Source organism: Rhincodon typus, chromosome 31, assembly GCF_021869965.1.
Source record: "Rhincodon typus isolate 14 chromosome 31, sRhiTyp1.1, whole genome shotgun sequence".
Taxonomy (NCBI): Eukaryota; Metazoa; Chordata; class Chondrichthyes; order Orectolobiformes; family Rhincodontidae; genus Rhincodon; species Rhincodon typus.
The window spans coordinates 19,411,985-19,423,955 of NC_063362.1; the positions used below are offsets into that span (position 1 = coordinate 19,411,985).

Genomic DNA, 11,971 nt, shown 5'->3' on the forward strand with positions numbered 1-11,971 from the left:
AATGCTCTGACCAATGAAGGCAAGTGTACCAAACACCTTCTTCACCACCCTGTCTACCTATGACACCATTTTCAAGGAACTGTGTACCAATCCCCCCAGGTGTCTCTGTTTGTGAGTGGAGAGTTCATTCTGGGGCTGACTGAACTTCTGACTTTCTAAGTTGACATGTATGTTTTCTACCCCCAGCCACACTTCTTTCAGCACAGCCCTGGGAACTTTATTGCCATTAATGGTGAAGGATTTGAGAATAATCAAGGCAAGCTAGCCTCAAAATGTGGACACTGAAATAAAAACAGAAAATGCTGGAGAAACTCAGCAGGGAGAGAAAGAGTTAACATTTTGAGTCACAGAATCATTAGTGCAGAAGGCGGCCATTCTGCTCATTATACCTACACTGGCTCTATTATCTAGTGCCAATCCCCTGCTTCCAGATCCCCCATATCTCTGCACACCATTACTATCCAAAACTTTTGAATACCTCAATTGAATTTGCCTCTATCACATTTCCAGGAAGTGCATTCCAGAACCTAACAACTCAATGTGACAGTTTATATCTATGCCATCTCGTTCTCGTTTCTTTTACAAGCAGAAACAGCTTTATCCCATCTACTCTGTTCAAAGACTGATTTGGAACTGTTCCAAAGTAGTCATATTAGATTCAACATTAACTCTGTTTCACTTTCCACAGGTGCTATCAGATGTGTTACGTTTCTCCAGCACTTTCTGTTTCTAGCATCTGCAATAATTTTGTTTTTATTTAAACGTGCTCACTGGCTGTTTATGGAGTGCTTCAAAATAACTTTGTGCTTTGGTCAGCAGGATCTCACCTGGAAATAGTTTGATCATTGGGAACTGATCTACCATAAAAAGCTGGTCAACAGGAGGAAAAATTTCATTTGTTTCTTGGCCTTAAGTTTCAACATTGAATGATGGACCTCTGTCCAGTCTGGTCTGTGCTAGCCTATACCTACACAAACATACTGCCTCAGCTGCATGAACATTGTAGTTTTCATATCTTGAATTAACAGCACTGTTTCACACAACCTGGTTGCTAAGTCATTGGCACAGGGGCATATGAATGGTAATGCCTTAAACTTTTTCAGGCATGATCCTTAACCCATACAACAGAATCACCACCGGAAAATATGGCACTGCATACACTTTACACCAAAAGACAATCATATCTCAATGACGTAAAACACAAAGCTCAATTAACTCTTTACTAAGTGCACCAACAACCTTTCATTAAGCCTAGAGTTGAGAGATAGTGCTCTGTAGCTTAAGAATCTCCTCGGTGAAAAAATAAAAATCAAGTAATTGCTTTTATCATCATTTGCCTAATCTTTTTCCTAAAGAAAGATAAGACAATAATGTGCAAAGACCAGTAGTACAGTAGTGAATGACCATATAATTCCCAGATTACGTATAGCCTGCATTTCTTTATAAATACCATATGATATATTGTTATCCATTGTTGCGTGGTACTGAAGAATGGTGTGAGACATTTGTATGGAGTCTCTGGGCCAGTACACTAAGTGCTTATACTCATCCCAGCAGAAATAAGGAACAAAAACTTCAACAGAATTATCCAATTTAGTGATTCTGTGTAAGAGACTACGGAATCGACCCATGTTATCTCATTGACCAATAATTATTTTTGGAGATTTGTACTCATTTTCCTGCTGAAAGGTGACAACACATCACCACTTCCTTATAGGACTGATATATTGAAACCTATGCTGAAGCCTATTTATACTAACTCAGCATTTATGTGGTAGTTGACTGAAAAATGTATCTCTTACAGTAATTTGAACAAAAAGCACTTTTTTAATATTCATTGTGGGATGTGGATGTCACTGGCTGGCTTTCATTCCCTGTCCCTAGTTGACCTTGAGGTGGCAGTGAGCTGCCTTCTTGAACCACTACAGACCACCTGCTGTGGTTTGACCCAAATGCTGTTAGAGAGGGAATACCAGGATTTTGACCCAGCAACAATGAAGGAATAGCAATATATTTCCAAGTCAGGATGGTGAATGTCTTGGAAAGGAACTTGAAGGTGGTGGCGTTCCCATGTATCTGCTGCCCTTATCCTTCTACTTGGAAACGGTCATGAGTTTGCAAGGTGCTGTCTGATTATCTTCAGTGAATTTCTGCAGTGCATGTTGTAGGTAGTACACGCTGCAACGACTGAATGTCAGTGGTGGAGGGAGTGGATGTTTGTGGATCTGGTGCCAATCAAGCAAATGTCCTGGTTGGTGTCAAGCTTCTTGAGTGTTGTTAGAGCTGCACCCATCCAGGCAAGTGGGGAGTATTGTATCACACTGACTTGTGCTTAGTAGGTGATCGATAGGCTTTGGGGAGTCAAGAGGTTAATTATGTGCCACAGTATACGAAGAGTCTGACCTGCTCGTGTAGCTACTATGTTCATGTGGCAAGTCCAATTGAGTTTTGGGTCAAACACGAACTAAAAATCTACAGTGAACATGGCAGCCTAACATGCTCAACTTCAAACCAATTCTCTTGAAGATTGTCAGTGGTGGATTAAGTTCGCCTTACCTGGCATTAATATCATAATGGCCTGGTCAATGCATATCCCAGAGATTGAATAAATTGGATAAAACTGATATGAACTAGTTCTGAAGCCAAATAGGTTTGAAGCCAATTACATAGGATGGCCTGCACTCAAACTGCACAGGGTTTGATTCCTGTGCAAAATTCATGTAACCCCTTTTTCACATGTTCATAAAGAATGCTTTAAGCAGATGTTAGGCTTATTTAGTACATTACAGTACTAACCCCAGTTGAAGATTCCTTTATAATTTTGGTTCTGCATGAGGGTATCAGGCATCAGGATTGTCAAACAGCTTCAAAACAAAAAAGGTTGCAAATCTCGGATGCAAGATGCATACGCCCTGATTGCTCTTTATCTTTGATCCTAGACTTTCTGGGCCTTGCAAGGAACGTTCTGAAATGGAAACCAAAAGAATTGCAAATGCTGTAAATCAAACAAAAACAGAAATTGCTGGAAAAGCTCAGCAGGTCTGGAGGCATCTGTTCCAGCAATTTCTGTTTTTTGATTCTAAAATGGAGTCTGTTCTCCCAGTTGTCAATCATTTGGAGGTTCAGCCAAAGCCCTGCAGTGTTCCCATTGTCTTCACAAACACAGCTGTTGTGAATGTCTGCCAAAGTTGCCACACAAAGCTGGAGAGATTCCTCTTGTTCAACATGTAGAAGGTTCTTCACTATGACATTGTGTAGTTACTAAGCAAAGTCAAGAAAGCTGTAGAACACAGTTGCTTTTTTCCACCTTGTTTCCACTTTTATTGCTGCATAAACATTCAAAACATTTTCACCTGTGTACACGTACAAAGATGCACAGTACCAAATTTTAATTGTTAAAATTTGTCAGCGCCCATACTTTGTGACTGAAAAGGCTGGGCTGTTTTACAAAATATGCCACCCCACTTGTGGTTTACGAAAGGAGCATGAAAGCTGACCGTTCATCTCCCTTATTTTAATATTCCACATTATTTAGACTGTATTACTCAAAAACCTCCTCCAAAATGGTTTAAGTGAATCAAAAGAAATACCATAATATCGAGACTGTAATATAGACAGATAATGCCACTGTAAATGATCATGAACTGAAATTTTCATTGGAGTAATTCTTTAATTTCTATGCTTTATAGTGCAAAATTTTCATTTGTTTTAGCATCTGTACATTATTTTTGGAGATATCATTTTATTGGTTTAATCTTCACCAGCTGCCATGATGGGATTTGAGCTCACATCTCCTACTGCATAAGCCTGGGGCTCTGCATTAGCAATCCAATGACACTATGCTAGCAGCTCCTCCTACTTTCCATCAATTTAAATGTGAATTTTGGGTCTATTCTTCATTTTATTTTGAATTATATTCTGGGTTTATCTATTGTTCCACATTGTTTTACATACATTTAAGAGAGACCTTTTTCATTACAGGCAGAAAAAAAAAGTTAAAACTTAAGAATCTATAAGTCTTTCTCCTACCTTTCAACTTTGTGAACAGTCTCTCCTGGGGATATTTCCAACCTTTTATGGATGGCATTAACTGAACCCAGTTGCTCCAAAGGCATTATTGTAAAATTTTAACATTCAAAGTATCAAAGAATAAGAAAATGAACAAATTACTTTGCACCAGAAACGTTCATTATACAAGTGGACTAACCGGGAAGTAATAGATTAACTGTGTACAGATTAAAAAACTCAATAAATGGTAAAGAAGATAGAGGGGTAAAGATGAAGTATTGTTTAGGATTTTAAGTACAAGACTAATCAGATGGGTTGCAATGGTCTCCATCTGGTTCAGACATACATTCTCTTGATTTGTACTCTGCTGTCCTGGGTGAACAATTCTACTGATTTTTATGATGTTTTGTGACAATCTAGAATTTGGAAGTGACAAGTCTACTATTATACTTTTCCAATTTCATTCAATATATCAACCTGATACTTATACAATTCATGCCAAATAAGTGTTAAATCTAATTGCATAACAATGAATTCTTCTGATGAACGTTTAGCTACATCTACTGTTTAAAATTTGTGGTCGTCAGGTCAGGTCATCTTTGATTCCCTAGGCTTTTGCACTAATGGTTCTGGTTGTACCTCACTAAGCAAATGGAAAAAAAATTAAAATTCACAACAAAATTGGTGCACTGTATAAAAATGCATTTAGCAGGCCATTGGAAATCAATCATAGTTCAGTGTGATAGGGAGGAACTTTTACATGATTAGATTACAAAAGGAGGATACAGAAGAAATGCATCCAATGCATGATACCCCAAAGAGGGTCATATTGTATCATGATAGCCTGAAACAATGGAACTCATCTAAACACATGCCAAAATATTATTTGTCATGTGGTCACTAGAAACAATTCTGATGCATTTATTTCTCTAAACCATGATTTTATTGGATTTTGATAAGTGCATGTGTGATAAACAGATTCACTTGAACAATAAATATTAAGAATGATAAAAGGTAATCAACATCAAACCCCAAGAGTAGCAAGATAAAGTTGGTTCAAAAGATTGAAGCAAATATTCACAATAAATTATCAGGTTTGCCTTGGTAATTCAAATGATTACCACCAAATGGTGGTTTAATGAACTTCCAGCACAACATAATCTGGTACTGCTAAATTTTTGAGACATTCGTTCTGGATTTGGTCTTGTGGTCTGAACTTGTATTATAGGCTTTCTGCAAAACTATGAAAACAAATGCATTAGGTAGCAGTTGCAAAGATAATTCCTAGAAAAAAAAAACCCAGCAATACTGAAATATCACTCATTGCACATTATCCAGAAAATCTTCCACCACAAAACCTTTGAAAGATTTCTGTTGATGATATAGATATAATCAACTCAAATTAACGTATTGATTGCCAAACACTAATCTTGCACAATAACACTGGATTAATACTAAAGATAATTAATTATTTCCTTCAAGCACAGTTCAGAGTCTCTGGTATCTACTATTTCTTAATTACAATACGGCAGCATTTTACAGTGCTGCTTTGAAGGACAGATGAGTTTATGGTAAAAACAAACTGGTGTGAAACCACACACACACACACACAATTTTACAGACAGCATTAAGGAATCCTGCTTCCACAGCTGGATGAACTTTGCCATTTGCACTTGCACTATTTTTTGTATTTCCAAAGGCACAACAAACCATTGTAATAAAAGTTGCGATAAGAACAGAAAAGAGAATCCGGTCTGGCATGTCTATTGGACCAACACTTTAGTTAGGGTTCATTGTTAAAAGTCTCACAATCTCAGTACATGCTGTGGAGCTGGAGGAACACAGCAGGCCAGGCAGGATCAGAGGAGCAGGAATGTTGACATTTCGGGTCGGGACCCTTCTTCTGAAGATAGGTCCCGATCCGAAATGTCAACTTTCCTGCTCCTGATGCTGCCTGGCCTGCTGTGCTCCCCCAGCTCCACACTTATCTTGGACTCCTGCAGTTCTTGCTATCTCTCAGTACATGCTGTTGTTTCTGCTGCCTTTGTGATGACTTAGCAGATCCACTGTGTATAAACCAACTGGAGCAGCCAGATAAACTTTTAGAAGGAAACTAAGAATTTTGATCATTAATAGGACAGTTATGATCAATTAATTTAACCACTGAGTCCTGGTTACAGCAGTGCCATTGCTGATTGCAGGATGAGCAAGAAGCTCTTCACCATAGCCTAATGAAGATTCATATTACATTTCACAATAGTTGACAGTGCGGATGTATCTAAACACAATCTAGACAAGGTGCAACTATTGTGACTACTCAGCATAAAGAGTTCACCTCATCCTAGCACAATGTTGCAAGAGTCCGCTGTTGGCCCGCATGTCTGAGTGACGCACATTACTAGTCCCTAAACATTGCTCCATCTCACACTTTATGATCCTTCAGAAATTATAACATTATAGCAGGGGCTGTTTGGTTTTCTGAGAGATGAGATTTCAAACAAAGCAATAAGCAGTCTTACTGTTTTAAGGTTAAGGAGCTGTCTCGAAGAGTTCTGGAAATTTAACAGGATACAAGAGCAGTAATGTGAAAAGCAATTTTTCAATAAGCATATTTCTGGTTGATACAACTTAGGAGATTCCAAGTAGATGATTCTGATATAGGATCTTTGCTCTTCAGAATTCTTCGTGAACGCTCTGAGCGTAATTCATTAGTTTACTTCCTGTAAAGTACTCGCTGTATTTCAGGATCTCTACTAGTTCAAGATAGTGGTCTTGATTCTCATCTGCGACAGCTATCATCTGCTTGGCCTCATTCAGGGCACTGTATTCATTCATAGGATCCATGTATTCCTGCCAATTTAATAACAGTTTATTTAATTACAGCTGCTTTCTACATGGGAGAGCGAGGCATGAACATAAAAAGGCAGATTTTATTTTGTGAAAAAAGGAAAACACCGAAAGTCATAATATATAGTTTTAAATATATATCGCAATACTCAAAAGGCTACCGACCCTCAGCTTTTTGTTCATATTTAGTGACATTTGTTTAACTTTTGGGGATGTGATGACAAGCAGTGCTAGAACATAACATTTAATTCAAGTTCCTTTGTCATCCATCTTTCTGGAGATGGGAAAGACTGTGGTAAGAGCTGGTAAAAACAGTTGAGATTCATTCTTCTCACCTGAATTCTTTTCTACTGCTGATACAGTTTTCCTTGTTTACAGATGTATATCTCTGAAAAAATATTCTGGTGACTTTTTACCAAACATACTCTCACTTCAAGTCATTATCCACATGGAGATGAAAGCACTTTAACAAATACAAGTCTATACACTTGCCTGCCATTTATGATGAGAGTATAGTCCTACTCTAACAATCTACCTTGCTGTGTCTCCTCAGTAGCTGCAGCTTCAGAGATATCAATCCAATTAGATTCCAACAGCAGCCGCAATGTATCAGCCATGGCTCAGCTGATAGCATGCACACCTCAAAACAAGGCTTGTGTAAAAGTCAAAGCTGACAAGTCCAGTACAGAGATGCTGCTGCATTGTCAAAACGTGCTATCTTTTGCATGAGATGTTAAATGGAGGCTCCATCTGTCTGGTTAAGTGAATGTATAAAGATCCCATGGCATTCATTTGAAAAGCAGCAGTGGAATTAGTTGCAGTACCTGGCCAATATTTATTCCTCCTTCAATACCACAAAAACTGAGAATCTGGTCATCATCTTACAGTTTACAGAGCTTATTGTTTGCTGATCGGGTGCTAGATTTCCTACATTACAACAGCAACTACACTTCAGAAGTAATTCATTTGTTATAAAGTGCTTTGAGATGTCCGGTGGACATGAATAGCACTACATTGAATCCCTTACAGTGTGGAAAGAGGCCATTTGACCCATCGAGTCTGCACCGACCCTCCAGAGAGCATTGCACCCAGACCTAGTCTCCAACCCTAACCCTGTAACCCCATATTTCTCATGGCTATTCTACCTAGCCTACACATCCCTGGACCCTATGGGGAAATTTAGAACAGCCCATCCATCTAATCTGCACATCTTTGGACTGTGGGAGAAATCTGAAGCAACCGGAGGAAACCCATGCAGACATGGAGAATATGCAAACTCCACACAAATAGTCACCCGAGGGTGGAAATGAACCTGGGTCCCTGGAGCCGAGAGGCAGCAGTGCTAACCACTGATAAGTTGCATCTCATTCTCTCTTTTTAAAGAAAAAGGATTGAAGTATCAATTTCATCGAATCCCTAGTGAGGAAACAGGCCATTCGGCCTATCAAGTCCACTCTGATGCTCTGAAGAACATCCTACCGAGACCCACCGCCTACCCTATCCCGGCATTTCCCACCCTAGACACAATGGGCAATTTAGCATAGCCAATCCACCTAGCCTGCACATCTTTGGACTGTGGGAGGAAACCGGAGCATCCGGAGGAAACCCACGCAGACACAGTGAGAATGTGCAAACTCCACACAGACAGTTGCTGCAGGCTGGAATCGAACCCAGGTGTTAACCACTGAGCCACTGTGCCGCCATATGGTTGCAATCTCTTGAGTGTGATGTGGTTCTCTGGGTCATTTATGACAGCTCCTGAACACCCAGCCTGCCAGGAGCCTAGGGATCTCCAAGCACTACCCAGCCTTCTGTTATTTTACTGAGGATAGAGATCATCACCCTCAAAATCCAGCAACTGTGTCCTGCTCCTGGAACATCCGAACGCCACCGCATTAGCTGGACACTGGGCTTCTCAATCTTTTCAATAACAAACAAATCGACATTGTGCAGACATTACACTGGTTGAAGAAAAGGTGAATAGGCAAGATTTAGGCCAAGGGGCGCCGTTCATTATTTCAGCCCCTTTTAAAAACTCCAACTTGGTGATGACACAGGCTTAAGCAGCAGTAGTGCCACCGGACAAATGGTCGTAGGTGACAACCTTTGGATGAAATAATAAATTGAGACAAGGTCTGCTCTCAAGTGGATACAAAAAGATCCCGTTGCACTGAATTTAACAGCAGCAGGTGAATACTATCTGGGTGTCCAAGTCAATATGGCCAAAAAGATCATCTGCACATTATCACTTGCTGTTTATGGAAGTTTGCTGTATAAAATTTGTAATGTCGGAAAGGGAATAGTCAGCAGGGAAATGTGTATTGAGTATTTTGCAGAACAATTGGCGCAAGCATTGCAAGACCAAGGATGAAAGGAAGCCATATCACAAAAAGGAAAGTATGAGCTTTGTACACCTGTGAATAGCAAGACTGGCCCATGCTGTATTCACACAAGCAGAGCCTGGTGCTGGTAATAAACAGAAGTTGGATGCTGGAAATGTCTACTGGAGTTCTGAATATTGTACATGGAAATCTGGAATGCCTCTAACAATGAACTGGTTAGCCAAAAATGTGAGTAAAATATTGTATTGTTCTAAATCGACAGTATTCCCTTCAGGCAATGGTACAAATCTCACTTGTGCTTTCCCACAGCTGGAATAAAAGGTGCTAAACTGAAGAGGAGGAAGAAATTCTAAACACTAAAAGGTCAAAGAAAATTCAGAGGAAATGTGATTGTAGAAAGAATGCAAAAATCAGTTTGGTGCTGAAAGTACAATTCCAGCAGGGGAAAAACTAAATTGGTTGCATAGCTTTAAGAACTGGTTAGTGTGTACATTCTTGAAGGAAAGGAGCTGGAATTCAACCCAAAAGAAGATCAGAGCCCAGAAGGGACAGATGAACAAAGTAAGGAAAATGTGATTAATAAACCATTTTTCATGCCCTCTCCAACCATAAAAGGGTAAATTCTTCAGGTACTTAATTGACTGTAACATGGTTAGGAATGCACTGAAGTCACGAATGGTGCCATTTAAATGCAAATCTTTATTTTGTCATGAATTGTGACTGTGAAACTCTGAATCCAACACCCTGCACTGGACACAGGGAGAAGCAGTGTTTATTTGGAATTGTTACAAAGTTGAAAACACTCAAAGCATGATTAGACTTCATAAGGAGAAATTAAATTTGTCACTCAGCAAAAGAAATCAAGCTATTAGCAAGAAGCCTTACCCACTTCCCTTTGCACAGGGTGAGGTACACAGAACTTCAACCACTCCTGGAAAGTAGTAAGTTCAGTTCTCAGAAACATTTTACACTGGTTTTACACTTAAGTGAACTTTAACCATAAAAGTTTTTTCATTTTCACCTACAATTTTCACATTGTACAAAGGGCTCTCTCAAAACGTGGCTGGGCATGAAAATAAATCTGCTAGCTCATTGACAAAGCTGCAAAAATACATTTGCAGAGTTCTCCACTTCCTTTTGTTTTTGATTAAAAGAAACTGCACTTCAGACAAGCTTACTTGCTTTTTGTGGGTGATGGGGAAATGTCTGCTTATTCAACACCTCGGCACAAGGAGGAAAACCCAATAAGTTCCATTGTGATTCGGGCCACTTAACCTCCAATACTCAACATTTTAAATATCTCTGAAAGAAAGAAAAGACTTGCATTTCTATAGCTCCCTTCACATCAATACTGCATTGATGGGAAAATTTACCCTTTCTCCTCCCCCAAAAGTACTTTTCAGGCAGTAAAGTATTTTTCCGAAGTGCTGGGAGTGTTGTAACAAAGGAAACAACAGCTAATTTGCACACAGCAATGTGATGATATTCAGATTTTTTTTGATGTTGGCCAGGAGGCTGGGAAAAACCTTTCCGCACTTGGTCAAAATAGTGCATTGAAAATCCTTACATCCATGAGAGGAAAGCAGGGACTAGTTTTAACTAGGTTCTGACAGTGCAGAAGTCCCTCAATATTTCTGCCATCCTTAAAAACTCAAAGGCCAACAGGCACCTAACTTATGGATATCAAATCCTGCAGGGGCTTCTGAAAACGGCAATATTGCCATCCACTTTCTGGCTGGTGGATAGAGTGACCACAGCAGTAATTAAATTCAGCCCATTATAGAGTCAACAAGGCCAAATCTAGTACATGAACTGTTGGCTAGGCTGACCTCAGGCAACTGACAAAGCTAAAGATCAAACCTGGACCTTCTGAATCAATTTGGTTTAAATGCTACACCAAACAGTACTTTCATTCTGAGAGCTGGCATTGTGGATTTTAAAGTATTTAACTGGAAGGCTAAAGAATAACATTCAGCAGGTATCTATTTTTAGAAGTGTTTATTCTCCTTGGATAGCAGTTGAGTAGGACAGCATGTCAAATACCAGCCCAAGCAATCACAACGTCACAAGGGATTATTTTAAATTTTCACACGATAGTTGGCTGATTCGTCAGATTTACAAAGTTCACGTAAAAGTTAAACATATGGTCTGAACTTTTTTTTTGTTGATCTTCATTTGTTCACATTTTGATCTATATTTGCCTAAATTGAGGTAAAATGGGCTTCTAGAAGTTAGTAATTATTAGCACAAATCATATTTTACATATCCTATTTTTAAGAAATTATCGTTGCTAGTTACTACAGATCTGTAGCTAGAGTTAAGCTTTCCAGTACTGAACATAGATCGGTGTTGATCTTAAATGTAGATTGTGAGGTGGTGCAACAGGAAAGCGATATCTCAATTTTGACAGCAAAAAATAAAATATTTGAATGACATGTAGCTATTGTGTGGCTGCCAAATACTCCTTCCAATTATAAGTATATTACAAATCAACTGAGCCTATGTTCACGTTTTCAAATGGAAGTTCGAAAGAGTGTGGTTTTGACGCTCATCAATACTAAAGGGCGTTTGAAGAAAATACCCACCTCCAGCTCTTCCATTGTGACGATGCCATCTCGATCAGCATCAATAACTTCCTCAAACTCCTTTCTTCTTTCCTTTACCCAATCGTCATCTATGTCTTGAGCCTCCTGGTTTTCCACTGTGCCAACTGGCAATGAAATGAATTCCGATACAGTCAATCTTTTGTCTCCATCTTGATCTGCAGAAAAGAA

General features: G+C 39.2%; 1 protein-coding gene across 1 annotated transcript in view; it reads right to left on the reverse strand.

The window, feature by feature from the left end:
* Positions 1-3,297: 3,297 nt before the first annotated feature.
* sdf4 (stromal cell derived factor 4) overlaps positions 3,298-11,971 on the reverse strand; it is a 67,724-nt gene continuing 59,050 nt past the window's right edge. Inside the window, exons 5-6 of the mRNA XM_048614886.1 lie at positions 11,783-11,958; positions 3,298-6,858 (exon numbers count right to left, since the gene is read on the reverse strand). Coding sequence (XP_048470843.1) covers positions 6,682-6,858; positions 11,783-11,958 — 353 coding nt within the window. The 3' untranslated portion in view covers positions 3,298-6,681. The remainder of the gene's footprint in view (positions 6,859-11,782; positions 11,959-11,971) is intronic.